The sequence below is a fragment of the Syngnathus acus genome, chromosome 13 (assembly GCF_901709675.1).
Source record: "Syngnathus acus chromosome 13, fSynAcu1.2, whole genome shotgun sequence".
Taxonomy (NCBI): Eukaryota; Metazoa; Chordata; class Actinopteri; order Syngnathiformes; family Syngnathidae; genus Syngnathus; species Syngnathus acus.
The window spans coordinates 8,695,669-8,717,326 of NC_051098.1; the positions used below are offsets into that span (position 1 = coordinate 8,695,669).

The 21,658-nt window shown below is 42.6% G+C and overlaps 4 protein-coding genes across 6 annotated transcripts; 2 read left to right on the forward strand and 2 right to left on the reverse strand.

Annotated features, from left to right (window-relative positions):
* Positions 1-49: 49 nt before the first annotated feature.
* Positions 50-4,729, reverse strand: si:dkey-260j18.2 (uncharacterized protein LOC325231 homolog). Of its 3 annotated transcripts, none has more exons than XM_037267020.1 (6): positions 4,705-4,729; positions 4,121-4,279; positions 3,803-3,956; positions 3,577-3,655; positions 3,218-3,445; positions 50-3,007 (listed from the first exon to the last, which is right to left on the reverse strand). In XM_037267020.1, exons 3-6 carry the CDS (start codon positions 3,954-3,956, stop codon positions 1,513-1,515), a joined length of 1,956 nt encoding a protein of 651 aa, XP_037122915.1. In that variant the 5' UTR covers positions 4,121-4,279; positions 4,705-4,729; the 3' UTR covers positions 50-1,512. The 3 variants fall into 3 exon arrangements, with proteins under 3 accessions (XP_037122915.1, XP_037122914.1, XP_037122913.1); XM_037267019.1 differs by lacking the exon at positions 4,705-4,729 and adding an exon at positions 4,553-4,674; XM_037267018.1 differs by lacking the exon at positions 4,705-4,729 and adding an exon at positions 4,370-4,542.
* A 230-nt stretch (positions 4,730-4,959) lies between these two features.
* Positions 4,960-9,927, forward strand: sars2 (seryl-tRNA synthetase 2, mitochondrial). Its single transcript, XM_037267021.1, has 16 exons — positions 4,960-5,260; positions 5,348-5,443; positions 5,895-5,924; positions 6,018-6,158; positions 6,250-6,304; positions 6,392-6,458; positions 6,588-6,693; positions 6,792-6,839; positions 7,113-7,221; positions 7,393-7,438; positions 7,521-7,608; positions 7,715-7,827; positions 7,919-8,012; positions 8,208-8,300; positions 8,385-8,450; positions 8,671-9,927. Exons 1-16 carry the CDS (start codon positions 4,991-4,993, stop codon positions 8,809-8,811), a joined length of 1,563 nt encoding a protein of 520 aa, XP_037122916.1. The 5' UTR covers positions 4,960-4,990; the 3' UTR covers positions 8,812-9,927.
* A 202-nt stretch (positions 9,928-10,129) lies between these two features.
* LOC119132638 (DNA ligase 1) lies at positions 10,130-15,783 on the forward strand. The gene is made up of 6 exons (XM_037268065.1): positions 10,130-10,342; positions 12,651-12,691; positions 12,798-12,867; positions 13,450-13,515; positions 14,030-14,898; positions 15,254-15,783. Exons 1-6 carry the CDS (start codon positions 10,261-10,263, stop codon positions 15,320-15,322), a joined length of 1,197 nt encoding a protein of 398 aa, XP_037123960.1. The 5' UTR covers positions 10,130-10,260; the 3' UTR covers positions 15,323-15,783.
* A 531-nt stretch (positions 15,784-16,314) lies between these two features.
* Positions 16,315-20,823, reverse strand: LOC119132639 (inositol-tetrakisphosphate 1-kinase-like). Its single transcript, XM_037268066.1, has 10 exons — positions 20,353-20,823; positions 20,086-20,110; positions 19,487-19,609; positions 19,142-19,259; positions 18,972-19,073; positions 18,768-18,808; positions 18,522-18,687; positions 17,325-17,392; positions 16,945-17,107; positions 16,315-16,870 (listed from the first exon to the last, which is right to left on the reverse strand). The coding sequence occupies exons 1-10, from the start codon at positions 20,433-20,435 to the stop codon at positions 16,746-16,748; spliced, it is 1,014 nt and encodes a 337-aa protein (XP_037123961.1). The 5' UTR covers positions 20,436-20,823; the 3' UTR covers positions 16,315-16,745.
* Positions 20,824-21,658: the final 835 nt, after the last annotated feature.

Consider the following 21,658-nt stretch of genomic DNA (forward strand, 5'->3'; position numbering starts at 1 on the left):
ACCTCGATTACTTCTTGTGATGTAATTAATAAAAAAAAATCAACACATATCAGCAATAAAAGCATTTATTTGTATTGCTGTTTATGAACCTTTATTGATGGTAGAAAAACTACTTCACTGATTGCTGGTGCACGTGTGCAGTGCAATGAGCTTGTGTTTGGCAGATTTACACCTCAGAACAGGGAAACCCCTTGTTTTCACACACAAAGCAACAGCATACAAAAAGAGAAGAAAAAAAAAACTATCTGAACGTTTCATTTCACAAAATTAGTGTGCGGCGGCAAAACAATTTTGCACACATAATTTTTGACCTAGTGCCTTGGTTGAAACACAAATTACACTGCAACTCAGAATACAATGAGCCCAAATCTGGCCACTAACTAGGTCCCTGCCTCCAACGCCCCCCGAAAAAAAAAAAATCAGCTATTGGAACCATAAAACATTTTTGGCTGACACTATAGTATTGCATTTTTTTATTTGAATGGTTATCTTCTGGCTAAACAGGAAACAGATGACTTTTCTTTTTATTAAACTCAATCACATCTGGTAACTGGAGCATTCTAATATTTCACAGGTTACATCCAGCCAAGTGATCCATTCAACAAATAACTAAGTGGCCCAATGGAAAATTTTCTGCTTCTCTAAAATTCACATTTTGTAGAAGGCCTGCAAATACAGTATACTGTGCCGCCTTATTAGACTGACGGCATCTTCAGAAAACCAAAACAACTTTATAAAGTGCAATGCTAATTTGAGCAGGTTAGAAAACCTTTTTACATTCATTCAGAAGTTTAATTCCTGAAGCAAACACACAATGCCTTAAGTGTGGCATCCAATAACAATTTCCTAATAAATCAGAACTGCTACATAAACTGATGGCATAACAGGTGCTAACATATAGCAAATGACAAAATAAAATATGTTGCTTGCTGAGATTTAAAATATTCTTCATATTAATCAGCAGGCTCTATTTAAGGATGTGAAGGCTTAACTGGCAGTAATCAAGTCGGGTAATATGATTAGTTGAGCTCTTCTTTAGCCAATTGGTTTGGAACTAATTGCCCATTAGCTGTTACTGAAATATAACAGAAAAATTTAACATACTTTTCCACATCACCGCTTTTGCCACTCTGGAGTGACTTGTACTATGAACAGGAAGCTTTGAAACAAATAAATGTATCTGCTGTATTGAGTTCACATCATTTGGTTGTGGAGCCTTTCAGGTGCACAACTTGTTAGAACAAGAAACTCAGTGGTATCAAAAATTCTGAGCAGATAACAGTAGCAACATATTTCTTGCAACAGAGCGGTGTAAAATGTGCAACTTTCTGAATGCCAACACTAGATAAACTTTCAGTGTGAGCAGATGATCAAAGTACATTCAGGCGCATTGAAGCTCTTAGCTACACCAATTTTCTACATATGCTGTGGTTGCGAGCAGACTTTTGTGAAATTGTGACCCAGCTTGGTCAACCTGGAGCTCATCTCTAGGTTCAACTGGTTGTTGTCAAGCTACTCATGCGCAATGCAGTTTTCTTTGGCTCGTCTCAGTCTGGACAGGATGTGTTTCTTAGGGAACTTAAGAGTGGTGCACCCAAACTGACTGACGCCTCCTGTGTCTCCAGGGAGTTTCTCACGTCTCTGCACCCAGCTTCGCCAGCCGGGCTTCCAACAGTACACGCTGTCGTAGAACCGGGAGCCGTTTTCTCCACCCAAAACATAAATCCTCCGTTTCCACCTGGCCACACCCCCGGCCGCAATCCTCCGAGGCAGGCCGGGGAAAACCACCGGGCTGGGGGCTCTGTCGCTGGCCCCGCCTGCGCCGGCACGCTGCTCTGCAGACACTGTAACCCCTCCTCCAGTCACCTCTCGCTCCACACCAAATGCCCTGCCCTCCCTGAAAAACAGCACGCGGCCAGTGGCGTCTAAAGTCTCCAGATTGGTGTAGTTTCCATCCAAGAACTTGGTAGTATCCCTGATGTATCCGCCGATGGCACAGACTCCTCCTCGCACTGCTACACCTCCAGCGAGGCAGGTGGCGCCAGAGTCCAGAGCCACTCGAGTCCAGCAGTCTGTCAAGGTGTGATAAATAAGCACCCCTGAATGGACCACAGCCCGGTTTTGTTCAAGTGTGGTTCCGCCTAAAAGGTAGAGTCGTCCTCGCAGAGCTGCACAGGCGAAGGCACGCAGGGGGAGGGGTAACCGAGGACCCGGTGCCCACTTAAGTGTAGCCAGCTCCAGGGTCTCGCTGGAGTCCAGCAGTGCTGAGCGATTGCTTCCCCCCAAAGCGAAGAGCGACTCGCCGCAGCCCAGCAGGCCCAACATACACCGAGGTAGGCCCATGGAAGGGCGTTCTGTCCAGCGGTCCAACACAGCGTCATATTCGTGCACAGCCGAAGACACAGAGCCCGAGCCCAGAATTCCTCCTGCTACAAACAGTCTTTCGCCCACAGCTGTGCAGCCGGGACTCACCAATGAGCCCAACGCTGCCAGCTTCTCCCACTTCCCTGTCCGCGGGTCGAAGCAGTCCACAGTGTAGTCGTATGTAAGTAATCTGTCATCTTCCCTCGGTGTCAGGTCCACACAAACTATTTTTTTCTCAAACATTCCTTCCCTCGGACGTAGGGGCCCTCCAAGACCCTCGCCGGCTGCGGCGGGGCCCAACTCCTGGCTCAGTCTTCGACTATCCTCCTGCGACAACAGTCCCGGACGCAGGTGGTGAAGCAGCGCTGGCATGTGGGCGTAGCGATCCAACGGTCGGTGCTCAGCCCAACGCCTCGCTGCATCGTACACCTCCGCCTCAGTGTCTACTCCCAAACGGTCCGAACTCAGGAGGCTACCGAGGGTGCCGTGATCAAGGAGGAGGAAGTCTTTATGGCGGGATACAAGAGGGAAGTGCTGGGCCACCAGCCTGAGGGAGGCGCGGAGCAACAGCTGGTCGTGGTGAGATCGAGCTAGAGAATACATCCCCAGACAGTTGTCCACTGACAGGTGCTCAAATAGAAACCTGGAGGGAATACATTCAGAAGAAGAAAATAACCTTTCACAGCGGTTCTTAACCTACTTGTCGCGACTCAGATAGAGGCGATGCATCATTTACAGTAACTTGACATTATTCCAGTAAACAGTGAATATATTGATGCTGACATTTTTGCGGTTCAGTTCTTCCAACAAGAAAAAAATCACTGACAACATTAAACCACAGATATGACTTCACCTGGAGCACAGGTCTTGCAGAGGCATGACCTGAAGGCGATTGGCGGCCACGAATAGGTCCTCAGCGGTTTCCAGAGATAGCCCGGCTTCCCCAGTGTACACAAACTGGATGACGGTCTCCATGACCGATGGTGTCACTTCCTCCAGCCGGATCTCGGTAAGGCGAGACTCCACCAGGGGACTGGTGAACATTGCCCTGAAGTACGGGCTTACGGCTGCTAGGAGCACCCTGAACAGGCCAACAGATTATCAAGATAATTATCTTGAGCAGCACAAAAATAGCTAGGTACATTCATGAGTGTAAGTTCAGTGTTTAAACAGGAATGACAAACGACATCTAATGAGTCGTGGCAGGTATACCTATGACACAGGAACTTCCTTCCCTCAACAACCAGGGTCACATCACACAACTGCTGAGCATCCAACAGCTGCTTCAATCCTGAAGATGCATAAAGACAGACACAGAGGGATGTCAGAACCACACTGAGCGGACAAGAAAGGTTGGTCGTAGAGGAAAGGATTAAACTGACTCGTCTGCAAGTCATGTCCTTGAAGGGTACCCCCTCTTTATTTGAGCCTGCCTCACCAAGAGTGACGTAGTCTCCCAGCGGAGTGGTGCTGTCATCGGGGAAGTCTTCCTCCTCTGAGTCACTGTCTGACAGAGGCTCCCCTCCTCCTCCGTCCCCATCCTGCCATGGCTGGGGGCGCCATGTGACTGTGCCCCCACGCACAGCATTCATCTGAAGTGCAGTAAACAAACAGCATGCAAATGTAATTGATTGCTGTGCAAGTTCATAATAGCTTTGGAGTCGTCCATTCTAATAATAAAAGGTTCAGGGGGCTAGCGATCAAATAAAGAGAGCAACGCATGATTTACATGGCACACTTTACATATCAACACTACCTTTGCTCTTCTTCTCGTTTCCACTTTGACGGCCGCTTGGGTCTCACTTCGACAAAATGTGAGGCAGGTTGCAGAGGGCTTGTTTGCACCCGAACACCCGTTGCACTGTCACAGACAGGACTGCACTGCTCCGGGCACAGCCGATAGGTTTCGTCTGGCCTGAGGTGAAGACGCGGTGGTTACACGCTGCTCTTCCAGCCACACTCACATCACCAGACATCCGAAAATTAGCAAACAGCAACAATTCACCTCCTGTTCATAACCCGTCCCGTCGTAACAGGTGATACTCCCCGTGATATGTGACTCAATTATGATGACACGCAAAGAAGTAGTTCGGGAAATTCGGACCAAGAAATCTGAACTGAGTTCTAGTCCAGCCAGCCGCACTTGTCATGTCAGACCGGATCACCGCAGCGCTTAGTTTCCGCTCACCTGATTGGCTGACCTTTGGCTCGTGACAATATTTGTCCTTTGCTGTTAATAGTCCTGCACCTAGCCTCTAAGTATACTAATATAGATATATTTGTAAATGTCTCAACAGCTGTACACGCTATATTTACATAATGTTTGTACAAATAAATTACCAGGGAACAGTTGATGTTCTATCTAGTTCTGCTTCCGGAGTCGTGCTGCCTTATAGTACAGCTTCTGTGTAGTTGCAAACAGAACTCTTGTTTTTTCATAAGAGCAGAGAGTTAGTTGCGAATTGCTTTCATATTCTTAGAACGCATTATTATGTCATAACCCTTATCACGTATGCTTTTCCATTTTCCAATATCTTCCGTACGGTATCGCGTGGTTGTCAGTGCCAATCACGTGTATTGTAGAAATTCCTATTACCATGAATGCACCAGCCGTCTTAAATCCAACATGGCGACTTACTTGGTCGCCTGTTCCTCTACTAGAAGCTTTGCAAAGTTGGTATTGTCGCCTGTAGTGCGACATTTCTCAACGCAAAGGGTGTGTTTTATAGTCCCCCGTCGCTTTTCTCATCGCAGCAGCTTGTATGAGCATGTTCGTGAGGGGTATAGCGACAAGCCTCAGTTGGACATGAGAGCGGTGTGTGAGCAGACCGACAAAGTCATAGCTAATGTAGAGAGCAGGAAAGGCGAGCTGCGCGGGGAAGATGTCAAGGAAATTGTAAGTGGCATAAAAACAGTCACATTTTAACGTTGTCTTCAATTTAGTTTTCAAGATTTGTTGGCATGGGCGTATGTTTTCTTTTAGGTGCGTGTGTGGCAGCAGCTCCAGGCAGTGCGAAGGGAAATTGCTGAGCTGGAACAGCAGAAGCAGCTTATTAGTGGAACTGTCAGAGCTTTAGTGGTCAGTACAGCAAAGTCATTACAGTATTCCGTGTTAAAAAAGATCCATGGTCTCAATAAGGTCCTGTCTGATATTTAAAAATAATTATTGTTCTTGCTCTTATATTTGAATGCATATTTCTGTCTGTGCAAAAATACATTCAGTGTGTTTCTACGGTGTCAACCAAGTTTGTAGCAAGTCACAAAGCTGCTTAAACTTTAGTCCAGAAACTTGATGATTAACCAACAGCGCCTCAACAGGTTGCAGTCCAGTAGTACAGCCCAAATTGCCTCAATTTCTTTAAGAATCCTTTCCACAAATCATCATTTTTAGTCATCAGTTAAACATCTATATGCCACGCCTGACTTACAGTAATATATCTGCAGTCTTAACCTATACGTTCATGTGTGCATGCGTGTCTCTCTGCGATCAAAAGCCAGAGTCATGAATTTGACGAGTCATCTGTTCTTAGGCAAAACACAGAAAGAAAGCCCTCGCCAATGTAAGTCAAATGTTAACACTCAATAATTCTGTACAGATATTAAATGGAATCACTACCATTGACCGTTGTTCCTAACACGTGTCCACCATACAGCTTTCAGAGTACAACCAGGCACTGCTACGAGGTCGAGAGGTCCGTAAAAGACTCAACGATCTCTATCCCAAAGAGACTCAGCTGGATCAGGAACACTATAGCCGAGCACTCCGTCTACCCAACACCACACACCCTGATGTTGTGAGAATTCACTGAAAGGCAGATATGCGCAAGAGCTATTTTATTCTCTATGTGTAGCGTGATATTTCTGACATTTCAAATCTTTCCACAGCCGATTGGAGATGAGAGCCAAGCAAAGGTAGTGGAGCTGGTTGGGCAGAAACCTGGTGAGTGTTTTGAGCTGCTTTGACGAGTAAATACATTCTTTAAATACATGTACAGTGAAGTAAAAAGATTTTCTTTCTTTGTTGAAGAATTTGACTTCGAGCCCAGAGGCCATGTCGAACTGGGGGAGCAGTTGGGTGGCCTCATCAGGCAGAGGTGATGAAGATGACACTCTTATCGATGATAGTTTTCGTTCTTGGTTGACCATGTGAATATGGATTTACTTTCTCAATACTTTCCCAGACGCATACACTTATTTGAGTGCATATCTTTGCTCTGCTTCAGGCATCTCGCTCATGTCTCGGGTCACAGATCTTATTATCTGAGGGGGGCAGGGGCCAGACTTCAGATTGCACTCCAAAACTTTGCTCTCGACACACTGCAACGCCGTGTAAGCTGCTGAAAGATTAGATATTGGTAAAACAAATGTGTGGCATAAGTCTTTGTGTTTAATATTTGTAATATTCTTTTTTTTTTTTGCTCTGACAGGGCTTCATTCCCATGGTTGTACCTGACATGCTGAAGGGTGCAGTGTTTGTAAGTAGCAAAGTCTCCCATTTTTGGTTTCTGTTATTTGGACTGCATGACACAATCATTCATTTAAACATGCACACAATTTAGGCAAACAAAAACATCAGGTGAAAACATTTGCATCACGTCAAGTAGAAGGAAGGCTGCTTCTCCAAAATCAAAATGGAATCAAACCCGAATTAATGGCGTTCAATACACGAATCAATTTGAGCTAGTTATTGATTGACATTGTCCAAGTAACACCTATTGAAAGAACCTCATTGATTGTCTTATCTTCAGGAGGGATGTGGCATGCAGCCCAACGCCCATCGCTCTCAGGTCTACTCACTGGACCCGACTCGTTTCCCAGACCTAAACCTGGCTGGGACCGGAGAAGTCGGCGTGGCAGGTCTTCCCTACTGTTTTCTACAGATTTAATTTTCCTCCTACAACAAACTGAACATTATGGCACCACAGCACCACTGCATAGATGCTCATTCCAGTTTTTGATTTGATGACACTTGTAAACAGGGTCCTTGAGATGCTAATTTTGCACGTGTGTGATACCTCTCCTCCCCAGGTTATTTCATGGATCACGCAGTTAATTTGAAAGATGTGCCTGTCAGGTATGAAGTGCCCTCTTACTTCCAGTGACATTATGCTATTTGAAGTATTTGTAGCTGACTTGCTGCCTTCTGACTGCTTCAGGACGGTGTGTAGCAGTACATGTTACAGAGCAGAGACAGACACAGGGAGAGAGACCTGGGGCCTCTTCAGAGTTCATCACTTCAATAAGGTCAGTAGAGCATCAATTGGCTGCTACAGTAGTAACCTTTACGATCAAATTGCTGTAGAATGACAAATGAATAATAAGTTTAAAATGGTGTCTTGTGTGTGTCTAGGTAGAAATGTTTGGCGTGACGGCAAATGAGACTGGGCAGGAGAGCACTGAGCTCCTCGAGGAGTTTGTCTCCTTGCAAAAAGAGATATTTTCTGCTCTGGAGCTACACTACAGGTCAGAAAAGGCACTCAATGAAATCCCGCACCATATTTCTGATCACAGATTTCTTCTTGTAATTATGAGAATGTTTTTTTTTCCCCCCCAGAGTGTTAGACATGCCAACACAGGAGTTGGGTCCTCCAGCATACAGAAAGTATGACATTGAAGCGTGGATGCCCGGAAGGAACAGTTATGGCGAGGTCAGCAAAACATTCTTACCTCCATTATTGTTAATACTGTACATGTAATATTATTGTTTTACTGTTGGTTTTTTTATACAAGAAAACAATTACCTGAACAGAAATATTGCAAAATACAAAGTGATATTTCCCCATTTATTAGATTTCGTAGCATTGCAAGCAAGCTTTTGCAATGTGACAACAATTTCTTTTCAGATTTCTAGTGGGTCAAACTGTACTGACTATCAGAGCAGACGCCTCAACATCCTCTATGAGAGAGACGACGGCAGCTTGCAGTACGCCCACACAGTAAGACTGCTGAGGAGACGCTCTGGTATTTTTCCTGCTGTTTTAGCATTCAGCAAACCTGCTTGGTGTGTGTTTTGTCTTTAGGTGAATGCCACTGCATGTGCCATCCCCAGAACTATCATTGCCATTCTGGAGACTCACCAAACCAAAGTAAGATTATTCCAGTGTTACATACACTGATTTTAAGATTACCTATTTTTGTCGAAAGTCATTTCTATGCAAAGTTAATTGTTGTTTCAATATCAAAGTCAAAGTCAGCTTTATTGTCAAGACACAAAGAAATCGAAATTACGTTTCCCCTATCCCACGGTGACGAGACACAGTACACGATAAACATAAAAGTATGTTATTACATGTTCTGTGCCCGTAGGAAGGATCAGTGCACGTCCCCAGAGCCTTGCAACCATATATGGGTCTTGAAATAATTGAGAAGCCAAAGTGCACTCCTCTGAAATACATTGGTCCCAACCAGCCCAGCCGCCGACCCAGGCCTTCTCCCACAATTACGTGACACCGCTGTTGCAAATAATGTATGCAGTCACATTACAATTCATCTAAGTCATTTTTAAAACCTATATATTTAATTTTTTTACAGCATTCCATGACCTCGCTTTTGGTTCGCTTTTCTGTGACCTGTGCTTCCTGCATGGATTGTATAGCCAGACTCATTGTCACTATACAATACATAATATAGTTAATCAATCATGATGCCACTCAGTCTGTGTTTGCCATGGTACCTTCCAGGACGGCATCATGCTGCTTAGTTTTTTATTTTCACACTTATTATGATGAATGTTTTACATTTACTGTATTCGGTGGTGGGTCGTGCATTTGGTACACGAGTCTTCAGTGGCCTCTTAATGGAACTGACATAATGCACCTTCACTACCACTATCATGTTTAACTTATAGATACTATTAGTCGGGTACGGAAAGGCAAACTGGCAGCACACAACTGTCATGTTCATTATCTGAAGCAGTTCAAAATCAACTTTTAATATGCCATAAAACGTTTAAGAAAACCTACTCACCAGAGATGTTGATTTTTTTTCATTCTCTTGTAATGTCTGCCGCTGTAGCAAGTTTTGCGCTTACCAACCAATGACCAAAAATTGCTGACATCAATACTGAGCGTGAGAATGATCTTGAATGCAATTGCTTAAAGACATTCTGTACTTCCCGTTATTAATATTTATTTGACAGTAGTCAATAGAACTGATTCTGAAGGCCCAAAGGTGGTTAAATTGACATTGGAACATAGCAGCTCAAATCTGATTGGAGGGAAAAAAATCTAATGTATATCTAATGAGAACAGAGCAGTGCAGCCAAGAAAAGTTATGAAATGATAATACATTTGGAAAAATATTAATGCAATCTTGTGGTGCAAATATTAGAGTAGGTTGTAAATGTAGGTCACATTTATTATTCAGGCCAGCAGAGAACTAACTACGTCTTGGCTTGTGTATTGTGTTCGTGAACAAGGTGCTGTAATAGCAGTAATACATCACAAAGGTATTGGGCGATTGTTGCTGTCTGCCTGTAGGGGGCGCTTTAGAGCTCAACACGGCATTGTAAATACTGTACTGGATTTACATCTCGATGCAATAAATCAAAACATGAGAAAAATATATGCCGTAGTCACATTTGTATGCAAGTTCGATTGTTCTACATGTACGAAAGTGACGATTCCGATACTATACCAGTAAATTCAAATTTGGAGTGATGCGATATATAAATGGGATATCGCATCACTCCAAATTTGCATAAATGGGGCATTGTATTTGCGCAATACAGGTGGCATAAGCCTCACCATATTGCAGGACTACGTCACTTGACCTAACAAACGCGCGCGCGTGCACGCCGCTGTGCAAGCCTCTTGCTCAGTACCTCACTCCTCATCCAGGGTGTTACGTGTGTGTATGTGTGTGATGACTGGCATTCGCATCCAACCCGCGGGTTGAATGATATCTCCTGGAAGGAACAACATTTTGGATCCTATGGGATTGCTGACCGCCGCAGTCTGTCTGTTGGCAGCCGTGGGAGGTCAGTGATTTCGCTATTCTTGCTTTTGTCGGACACACAATGCGGATAACTGTCTGAATCGAGGCTACGTCTTTCCCATACGACTGCCTTAAATCTGTTAGGTAATCAACAAATTCAGCGTCACTGCAAGTCCGAAGCATTTTTAGATGGAATCACATTTTGCTCAATGGAAACAGCTCAAATTTGTAGTTTAGCATGAAGAGAGAACAGGCAACCCACGTGCGTGCTACTGTAAATTCGTCCTGGTATGTGCATCTTTTTTTTTTTTAGGTGTTATATTTCAAGTCCCCTTGCAGCATTCGATATATTTGATGTCCGTGCAGTGGCGGTCCTACCTCGAATCACACCTTGTGCGGAACACCCACATCTTGATCCCGCGCTTGCACACGCACGCACATAGTTGACTTTATGTCGTAACTATACTAAAGAATGGCCAAGAAAAAAATAGAACTAATAAAACAGAACTTTAAAAAAACATATTGCATTAACAAATGAAGAAAAAAAAAAAAACGAATTTAGCTTACCACGTGTGTTGACAACCATGCATATATATATATTCCTGAGAAAATTGGTTGGTTGAAAGTTTTCAGCCACCGGATTATATCCCAGCAGGCTGCTGTTGGTGAAAAGATGTGGAATGATATTGAAAGATGGTTCTGATACTGAATGACCAGAATCAACTGTTGGCCTAGTACAGTATGTAAAAATAGAAGGAATTTCTTTCTGCAAGTTTGAGCCACACTCATGTGACAGTAACAAGCCTGCAACAAGATGTGGAGTGATGCTGGTGAAAAATGTCTAATATAATGGTGAAAACTTTGCATTCAATTTAGTGTGATTTTTTTAAAAAATATTATTTTGTGGCACATTTCTGCCGTCAAATACCATGGCAAAAAGATGCCACTAGGTCCAAATACTAGTACGTTCTTTGTCATCAATAGAAGATATGTTCATCAGATAAATGCCAGTGCTCATTCGTTTAAGATCCAGTTTGAGGTCCATATACTTGCTTTTTGTCCTTACTTGTGGGACATTTCTTTTCATACTAATTGGACAACTACTTGCTAGTATGGCAAAACTGTGCACCAGTTGACAACTGTGTCAAATAATTCTATCAGTAGTTGCCATATTAAAGTTGAAAGTTGGCCTTCTATATTGTGCATAAATGTCATACAACAGTGCAAGCCCCTAGAAAAACTTTCCTTGTGCGATTGCCGTTCAACTAGTTGTTCTACTAGTGCACTGAATTGTCTTATGAGCAAGAACACGAACCTTAACCTGGATATCGAGGATTTTGGAATGTGCTCAAACAGCTTCCCTTAATGGGACTAATCCTGCTGCTCCGAGCACAAGCTGGTACCAACAGTGTAACATTGGGGCCAGTTGTTGACAACTGTTAGCAGTTTTATGCTGTTGTTCCAGTGTGTCACAAAGTAGCAATCGTCAGTGAATGACAGGTTAGGTGTACCCTGCCTCTTGTCCAATGTCATCTGGTTTAGGCTCAGTCATTCAATTGAAGTTCATGTTATGTCATTTTTGTTATAATTTATTTGTCTGTCAGACTTGCTGTTCCTTGCACCACTCTCATAGTTTGCTTTAATAGCCTAGTGGACGCAAGTGGCATAGGCAATTTTTATGTTATTTTATTTCATTGTATTGTATGGCATAGGCAATTTTTATTTTATTTTATTTTATTGTGCCTATTGGCTAATGGGGATTATGCTTTATGAATTTTGCCTGAAAGCAGTGGATAGGTAAATATATGACAGCAAAATAATCTGAGTGTTTCTGTGTATTTATAATCTTAGTGCTGTAGGCAACCACTGCATATTAAAATCAGTCAATAGTAATATTTGATCAAACTTTCTTTTGAATATATTGCAAACATGTTTTCCTTTTTTAATCGGTGTATGTATAAGGGGAAATGCATTATGTCCAACAATCTACAGTATGGGCTGACATTTAGCTAGCAGGGAAGTGCTGCACTGCTTAGGTTACCTTTAATGATATAATGGCAGTAAGGGATTGGAGACAGATTTAGCCCCGGATGGAAACTACCTGCAGGCTTGTGCCCCTGGGAACAGTGTGTGTGCATGCGCGTGTTATTGTGTGTGTGTGAGCCCGGGAGAGATGTAAGCTCCTTTGCACTGGCACTTCACTTCACCAAGGGAACAGTGCTTAGCTGATAACAAGTCCTCCCTCTTTGACAGCATCAAACACTGCTTGGTTTTGTTCTTTTTTTTTTTGTTTGCCATTGTGGCAGACATTGAAAAGATGTTTACTCTAATTCTCCTTTTTTTTGCACCAGTGGGATGTCGGCCAGTAATATCACCCCTCAATGATGCAAAGGTCTGTATTGAGTCTGCGTTTACCTTCTTTTTCTCCTCTTTGTGTACTGGATATTCCAAATTTTCATCCAAAATTCTTTTTTTTTTTTTTTTTTTTTATCCTCAAGGTTGAATGTATTATTCAAGAAACGTTGAATGAAGATGGGTCGCAACATGAATGTGGCCCTCAGCTAGCAGGTGATATATAATACATATCCACGTAGCCACATAAGATGCTCCAGTTTGGAGTCCAAAATATTCATGTACTATACCATATGACATTCATATTGCTTTGTGATCATTTGATCGTAATCATCAACTGTATATGCTACATCCTTTTGCCTGTAAGCAACATTTGACATCCTAAACAGCCACACGTGTGCATTACATTAAAGCAGTTGACCCTATAAATGCTATTAAATGACAAATGAGCAGGACATAATTCTTGTGTCACAGATAAAATTTATGCATCTTATTAATAGTTACCTGAGTGTGAAGTTAAATCAACAACTTCTCTTCCGCTTTGCATTTTTTTCCTGATTCACTTGCTGAAAAACTGTAACTATCGACCACTAATGTTATGTGAAGCTCGTGTTGAACTAAATTATTGCATGACGTTCATAACTTCGACTCGCTTTATTTAGGGACCATCCTACGTTGATCACGCCCTGCATTTGAATTTGTAGTTGCACTGAATTGAATAGGTGGCAACACCCTTGCTTGGTGCGATGCTGTTGTCTGTCTACGATTTTATTATGTGGAGTGTTTAATTTTATGCAGCGGAACTTGATGAAGTGCAAAGACACCAGGGTCTGCTTGGGGAGCTGCAGAGGCTGGCTGATGATGGTACGCCTTTAATTCCTACTGTTTTTCCTTTCTCAATGAGAAATACAGTGAACCACCGTTTATCATGAGAAATACATTGTAAAATCGTAAATATGAAGATTATGGTGCTATCCATCCATCCATTTATCCATTTTGTGTCAAACGCCAATGTTTAAAAGCTGACACCAAGATTTATTGAGCTGCTGTACATCTGACCCAAGTAGGTAAAACATAAATCCAGCACCAATAAATACAGGCAGAGCCTACACAATGACTCAGTAGCATATATTTTTTCTTCTCTATGGGATCAATGACTTACTGCAGCACAGTCGGGAACCATCTCAAGGTAGCACAATGAGGTAATACAGTGAAAGCGCGCAACACTAAATTTAGCCTTGACTATAATCAGTAATAACACAAAAAATTCAGGTACACAAAAGATTAACTGTGATTATGGCGGGGGATCACTGTAATTATATTTCTATAGCTATTGTGTGCAAATTGAAATGAGCAATGTTGTTGCTAACTATTGCAGAGAGAGAGCGGTATGAGTACAATCCAGCTGATGAGGAGGGTGATTTGGAGTCGAAGGATGACGAGAGCGATGCGGGCAAAACAACAATGGAAGGTAACCCCAAGAGGAGGGAGATGGATGAGCCAAAGGTAGACGATACGGGGATCCACGATGAAGAGGAGAGAGCTAAGGAGCTTGAGGAGCTGCTAGCTGAAGAGATCAGCAAGAAGGAAAAGGAGGAGAGAAATGATGAAGAGCTCAAAGAGCTGCTGAGAGAGTTGAAGAAAAAGCGTTACGAGATGAAGGAAAGAGGAAGCCCAAAAAGCCAGTCGTCAGAAAATGGCCAGGCGGAAGACGACACCAAGCAAAAGATGGCCGCAGACAAAGAGGAATTCCAGCAAAAGAGTTTTGACGACCAGAGGAAGGATGAGTTAGAGCTGAGCGCAGAGAAGGAGAAGGTGGAGAAGGAGCTGAAGGAGCTGACGAGCAAGAATAACCCAGAGGAGGAGAAGGCGAGGAAGGAGAAGCAGGAGGAGCTGGACGAGCTAGTCAAGAAGATGCAAAGAGTGCAAGACGAGGCGCGAGCGCAGAAGAGCGATGATGACGCGGACCAGAGCAAGCCTGAGGGGGACGGAAAAGAGGGTGACAAGGGTAGAGGTGAGAGTGAAGCAAGGAGCGAAGAGGGAGGGGTGGAGGTGAAGGAGCCGCAGCAGAAGAGAGTGATGGAGAAAGCCAGCGATGAGGCCACTCGCCAGTTTGAGAGGGAGAGGTTGAAGGACCAGGACGACGACGACGACGATCCGCGTGGGGAGGATGAGGATGATGAGGATGACTACATCAGAGAGGATGAAGATGAGGATGAAGGTGCTTTGGAAGATGATGAAGGAGAGGTACGTCAAAGGAACATGTTGTCATTCAGACATCAAATTTGCTTCATAATCATTTCTATGGTGGTACATGGAGTTACAAATTTTCACTTGGTTGATTATCCGCACCACAGAATAATAACTTTGATCAAAATCATCCTGTTGTCGTTGGGGTGTCCAGTGGGGTGGCTGGTGAGCAGACAATGGTGGCCACGACTACCAATGGCCACCACATAGCTCCGCCCCTGGTATCTTCTTATCAGTTAATAGTCAAGCACTGTTGGCTATTATCAAAAACTATATGTATCCGGGTACTCAATGTGAGGACTGTAACGTGAAACCTTACATTGTTGTCTGCATCTCTCCTTTCCATTTGCAGGAGCTGCTGGAGATTGAAGCCCAGTTGCGTGAAGTTGCCGCAGAGCTGAGAGAGCTGCGGAGAGGATAAACACCCACACACACAATAGCTCTTGGTTGCATTCTCATTCAAACATTCAGCTCGCCTGATTCCCATTAACAGCATCTGTGTCCCTTCTTTGGATGCAAAATGATTTTTTTCTGGGAACTGTTTCATCAGTGTCAATGCTAATTTTAGTTTAGGAGCTCTCAATCCATGGCTTGCTAGAATAACCTGTAAATGTTTAGTTGACAGGTGGAATCATTCACCAACTGCCACAGAAGCAAGCATTCAGCACTTTCATTTAAATGCCATTTCTTCCTAGAAATGCCTAGAAATTATAGTGCTGAGTCATCAAAACAGGCACACAGTGCTTCTTGTCTCAAATGTTACGTATATAAGCAATTTGTGTGTATCAGTATCTGTTTTGTGCAATAACCGATACCTATATGTGAAGTGTTATGACTGTTATGTGATATTTCTACCCAAGGGTAAACATTTATTATTCTCAACAACAACAAAAAAGATTCTTTCATTAGGCTGGTGTACTGTTAAAATCCGACTGTTTGTGACGAACAACAAAACACAAATGGACCTTGTTTGCTGATACGTATGTCAGGTGTACATTTGGTGCGTGGGTGCACAGTAGATGAGGATTGATGTATTTAAAGCTTACAGGTCTCAACGTGTCACTTGAGGTTCAGACAGCTTTGCACTCTTAACAAGCCAAGTACGAGGCAGAGACGTGGAAGACACTTAAAGCCATTTTCTTGTCTTTTGTTAACACCAACGCTGAAAAATAAGCCGTAATAATCGCTCGGTGTTGTTACATCACATTCGCAGTGGTTGCTGTCTTGACTTCTCTGTGCTCGGGTAAATATCATTGCGCCAAGGTCATACAAAGTAAAAGACAAGAGCGCCCCCAAGAGGACACTGCGTCAAATTGCACAAGGTACAGATTTAACAGGGTTACCAAGCGACTCAGTTAACTGCAATAATATTTTACAACGTAGAACTGCGATTGCAATAACGACTACTAAGTAAGCCAATAGAGCAGGTATTTTAATACGTGTTTTAAGTGCACATACAGTACTTGTTTATTAAATTCATTCTCTTTTTTTCTATAGGTGGAGCCAAAAGTTACAATCTGATGTGAACACACACTAATAATTAACACTACTAACATTATTACGATCCATTCCAAAGATTGTTCACTTCACAATTGAAGAATGTTTACTGTACTTTAGAGTTGTTTTTGTACATATGTGTAAGATGTATCAACCAGCAAGGTAAATGAAGGATGTGTCTGGAGGAGAGTCAACCATTAAAATTGGTACAAATATATTACAGGCCAATAGACTGCTGTGTTATGTGCCTGCTGTGTCATCTATGCCATTTATTAATCAATAAAAGTATATGAAGCACATTTGCTGCCCATGTTCTGATTAGAATAACTTAACACGACAATCATTTCTCAGAGGCTTCTCGCCCCTTTGTGTTTGGTCATCTCAGGAGAGTCTGCAGAAGAAGCTTGTTTGTCCAACACTGACTCAATGTGGCTGAGCAGAGAAGAGAAAAACTGGGGTACACCGTCATAACCTGACAAAAGACAAGAACTCCTGGACAATCTGCCAGTGGCTGTGTCTTGTGTGCGTGAATGTGCTAGTGTTCACCTGGAAAGATGTTGATATCAATAACTGTGAGAGTGTATGTGTGTATATTGATGATGACATCCACACCAAACAGGGCCATGCCGAGCTGAATGCGCAGCTCTTTGACCAGGGCAGCAACAGCTTCCTTGCTTGGAGGAGGCAGGCAGGGCATTTGCTCATCCAGCTTGAAGAAAGAAGACATGTTTTGAGACAGATGCTCCTTTTTACAAATACATTGTACAATGTTGACGATCCCAATCCAGTCGCAAAATCAGTCATTGCCACTTGACCTACGCCCCCCCTCTCCCCCCTTATTTAATTGAAGATAATTTGTTACATAACCAACTGAAGGATGCTTATAAATCATGGCTTTTCATTTAAATATATCATACAATACTCACAGCTGTGAGATCCGAGCTTGACTCTGGTTTGGACACTTGCTGGCTGTTAAAGAAGATGGTCTCTCTATCTGTAGGCAGTGTGCATAGGGAAAAAAGTTTAGTTTAGTTTAGTTTATCTAGAGAAAGCAAAAAAACACAAAATAGCACAAGCAGACCAGCAGAACAGGGTCTGGTTTAGAACACAAAAAAATGATGGGTTGGCACAATGGGGCGTGTCACAATTAGCCCAAAATGACCATTTGAGAACAGGGAACTGCGCATGCGCCGCGACGTTGTCGGACAAATTTTAGAGTCGCACAGCTAGAGCGCAAAGAACCAACTCGCTTTTTTTTTTTTTTAAATCAAAAATAACATTAACGATGGTTACAACAAAATACTGCTGCTTTGGTGTCTGCCGGAGCGACTCGCGATATGCTGACCGGGATCATATGAGGGGAGTTTTTTTAAAATATCTTTTCCAAAGCCGAAGAGGAGCCGAGAGAAATGCCTTCGCTGTTTAGAAGCTTGTAAACGGCAGGGATTTACGGTAGAAAATGTCAAGAAACACACACATATATATGCTCTCTGCATTTTGTCGGTGGAAATGGGCCAACATCTGAAAATCCCGATCCAATACCAGCGTCTGTGGAGGTAAATTTATCGTCTGCTTTCTCAGTCGAAAACATGCTATTGCTAGCCATAACACGTGGGACATCGACTCCACGAGTTTACCCATGGAAGCCACTGCTGCTTGTATGAACATGAACATTAATATACATCAAATATAGAGACAAATTCTGAGATATATACAATATGCTTGGATGTTTTAAGGGCTGTACTACAATGAAATTAAACACTTTTCTGTTTCCTTTTTGAAGAAATTGTACAGTTATTTTCTTTTACTTTAGTTACTTGTTACTTGAGTTTTATTTTACAATGTATCATTGTCTTCCAATGTTGCGCTAATAGATAAAGCGGATGGCACGCAAAAGAAAAGCGCCAAATGTAGACACCCCTGATGCAGCAATGAAAAAGAGGAGAGGGATGACCCCATGCAGCTCCAGCACCCAAACGACAGCTGACCTTCAAATCAATGCTGACACAACCGCAGAGATGGATGCTGCAACAGCCCTTCTGTACCTTTCAACAATGTCAGGTTGGTAATCATGCATTCTTACCCAAAAGAATGTGGATAAGTGAAAGTGAAAAACCACTAACCACATGGCCCAGCAGGGAAGTTCTTGAGTGAAGGCCTCTCCACACAGAAGTGTCTTTCTCCGACAACAAACACTTTGTGCAGGACTGCTCCGTGATTGACAAAACTCTGGAGGACACACGGAGGATGGATCTCCACCAGACTTGGCGCACTGAAGATCAGCGACATCTGAGCAACGAAGCAAAATGACTGAGGGATGCACACAGGTCTACAAATAAAAACAAGTCGAATAATGTGACTGCGCGTACCTCATGGGAAAGAGAACCATGGGCCACTCTGGTTTTACAAACTGGACAATGGTAAACAAAGTGATGGGTGTTGTCAACAAAAAAAGGAAAGACAACCAACAATGTTGCTTGCTAGCGACGTATTTGAAAGCTTTTGGTGTATCGAATATGACAATAACAAGTGAGTACTAAAAGGGCTTCTGAGAGTGAGGTGGAAAACCGAACTGAGAGGGAAGCTCAGGTTCTGAGTCATCACTTTCTGTTGAATGGAAGGCATGTCACTTGCACTGTGGACCTCAAGGTATGGAGGACTGCAAATGTGCCAGTCTGTCAAACAAAACATTGAAAACATGATGTTGATCTTACTATTGCAGTAATATCACTGAACATGAGACCTTGGAGTAAATTTTGCAGATTGCTCATGATCCGGTAAGAGGCGAAGCGGTCTAGAATTTGGGTCATGGCAGGCAGGGGATCCAGAAGAACTGTCCTGCTGTGACCTGACACATAAGCCTGCAACATGACGCAACAATATATTTCACTTGCAGACACAGGTATTTTAAGTTTCTTTTTTTTTTTAAATTTCACTTGTGCAAAGCGCCCAGTATTATTCTGCCACCTGCTAGTTGGGTAACAAGTGTATGGTAATGCAGAACAATTGATGAGGCTGTATTGCACAATGCAGCTTGCTTAACATTTAAAACAACCATGTGATTTGACTTGGTTCTTTTTAACTCCACCTGGAAATTAACCAGGAGCTGCTTTGCTTGGCTGTCATGCTCCGCCTCCACGATGACATCGGACAGCTTGTGAACTATGACATCGAAGGGTCCCTGGGGCCCAAGTGGCTGAGAAAGATCAATCTGAAGAAGAAAAAGAAAACATTTGATTCTGTATTTCTCATGAATCTGTCTTCTTTCCAGCTTATGAAAGAGTGCATTGGTTTAATTGCACACAAAAATGTCAGTAAAATCCCCAAAAATATATATACTACTCGTAATACTGGCTGATAGTTTTGTACCACCATTAAATGTTTTTTTAAAATGATATCTACTCAAGCAAACTGCACAGAAAGCTAATAGGGGGTGGCTACAGGTGGCTGAGACATGGATTACAAAAGTTGCAGTCATCTGTATATGACGCCTATGACCATGAGTGCACGCTGAAATTAACTATAGTTAACATTAACAGCGCATTGCAAGCTGGTGTGCATATACTTTGGAAATCACACAAACACACAATAAGTATAAGACAACAAGTCCTGCTTTTATCACAAATTATCAAGGTGAGAAGTTACTGTAGGTGCCCATCCTTCTATTAACATAAGACAAACAATTACCTCCACCACCTCTACTCCATGGTCCCTGGATGAACAAAAAAAAAGAATTACTATATTCTATTTGAGAGTAGCTTCATTGTTATAGGACATGCTAAAGAACCTTCGGCAGTCATCAAAATGGAATATATTATATATATATATTATATATATGTATATATATATTAATTACATTCATTTTTGCTCAGTCTCTGTTGTTGGGGCTCTGAGCGATCCAACTTTGTGACCCTCATTTGCATCCAATTTGGAATAACAAGTCAGGTAACTTACGCACAGAGCTCTGCAAAGGCGTCCAGATTCATCCTCCGGCGTTTCTTGTCACTAAGGCAGAAACCCACTCTGCGGCGTGACATTGGGCTTATTGCTTCTCCTTTGACCCACTGGCAGCAGAGCTAGACAGATAGGGTGGAATACTCACGCTCTTTGTCCACCGCACCGCCCCCCAGCACCCACTCTGCATCCCAAAAGTTCCTCATCTTCACTGTATGCCCCCCTAAATATCTTGATACAATTCAACAGACAGAATGACAAAGTGGCTTTACCTAGGTTGGCCATGATCAGCATAGTGAAATTGTGGTTCACACCTGTGTTTCACAATTATTAGGTTCAGATTCAAATTCGATATGACTGTGGAGTTTGCATCTGCATCTTCTCCTCGTGCTTGCGTGGCGTTTCTCCTCCCATATTCCCAAAACATTCATATTAGAAAGACACTAACTTGTCCGAGGTGTGAATGTTAGTTTGCCCATATGCTCCCTGTGATGTATCTCGTCTCCTGCCCAAAGTCACCCGGGATAGACTTTCGCTCACCATGACACTAATTAAATACTATAAATATTCTGTAGGTGCCTCAAACGGCCAGTAGATGGCGTCATGTGACTACCTGAGTCCATTTCATCCCAACCGCAGTCGCTATGTCATGAGATCATCAATAAATTATACAATTTCACATCTTTTATTTGAAAGTAAATATTTATTAAGGCAGATCTATTTATACATTGGATTTCATACACAAGGTAACTCAATGTGATTCACAGGAATTAAAATGATGTAATAGCATTTCCAAGCAAAAGAGTTAAAGACATTTCTAAGCAAAGTAAAGAAATGTAGCTTGCTAAAAGAACATACAATGCAAGAACATGATTTTGGAGTCGATAATTTAAAAAATGCTTTGAAAGACCTTAATCACAGGTATGGGAAAAGAGAATACAGTTATTAAACTGGATTTAAAATCATTTACACTTCTGTTGGAAATTCTATTTGTGTGCAGCGAAACAGTTAAAAGCTGCTTCACCATGTTTGTTTTGAGCTCTACTGGGTTTATCTTCCAACAGCATTTCTGCAATGTAATCAGGACCTAAATTATAGACCTCAAGTTATAGACCACTAGCAGAATTTTTTAATTTATTCCATAGCTGACTGTGGAAGTCAGTTGAAATGCTTTACAAATTGTTCATCAATCAATGACAGCAAATAATAGTGACAGGCAGAACAACTAATCTCCAGAGACAATTCCAGCTAGCTATGACGACTGTGGCGGTGTCCGTGCGGACGGGTGTTAGACCAAACCTGACCT

Excerpts from the sequence above, each read along its gene's own strand:
- sars2 (XM_037267021.1), top strand. The coding sequence starts at position 4,991 with ATGGCGACTTACTTGGTCGCCTGTTCCTCTACTAGAAGCTTTGCAAAG. Across the intron at positions 7,439-7,520 it reads TTGAAAGATGTGCCTGTCAG|GACGGTGTGTAGCAGTACAT; the intron begins GTATGAAGTGCC and ends TGACTGCTTCAG. Across the intron at positions 7,609-7,714 it reads GAGTTCATCACTTCAATAAG|GTAGAAATGTTTGGCGTGAC; the intron begins GTCAGTAGAGCA and ends GTGTGTGTCTAG.
- LOC119132639 (XM_037268066.1), bottom strand. The coding sequence starts at position 20,435 with ATGTCACGCCGCAGAGTGGGTTTCTGCCTTAGTGACAAGAAACGCCGG. Across the intron at positions 19,260-19,486 it reads AGCTCCTGGTTAATTTCCAG|GCTTATGTGTCAGGTCACAG; the intron begins GTGGAGTTAAAA and ends GTCATGTTGCAG. Across the intron at positions 17,393-18,521 it reads CTTCCCTGCTGGGCCATGTG|ATAGAGAGACCATCTTCTTT; the intron begins GTTAGTGGTTTT and ends CACTGCCTACAG.
- si:dkey-260j18.2 (XM_037267020.1), bottom strand. The coding sequence starts at position 3,956 with ATGAATGCTGTGCGTGGGGGCACAGTCACATGGCGCCCCCAGCCATGG. Across the intron at positions 3,446-3,576 it reads AGGAAGTTCCTGTGTCATAG|GGTGCTCCTAGCAGCCGTAA; the intron begins GTATACCTGCCA and ends TGGCCTGTTCAG. Across the intron at positions 3,008-3,217 it reads CTGCAAGACCTGTGCTCCAG|GTTTCTATTTGAGCACCTGT; the intron begins GTGAAGTCATAT and ends TATTCCCTCCAG.
- LOC119132638 (XM_037268065.1), top strand. The coding sequence starts at position 10,261 with ATGATATCTCCTGGAAGGAACAACATTTTGGATCCTATGGGATTGCTG. Across the intron at positions 10,343-12,650 it reads TCTGTTGGCAGCCGTGGGAG|TGGGATGTCGGCCAGTAATA; the intron begins GTCAGTGATTTC and ends TTTTTGCACCAG. Across the intron at positions 12,868-13,449 it reads ATGTGGCCCTCAGCTAGCAG|CGGAACTTGATGAAGTGCAA; the intron begins GTGATATATAAT and ends AATTTTATGCAG.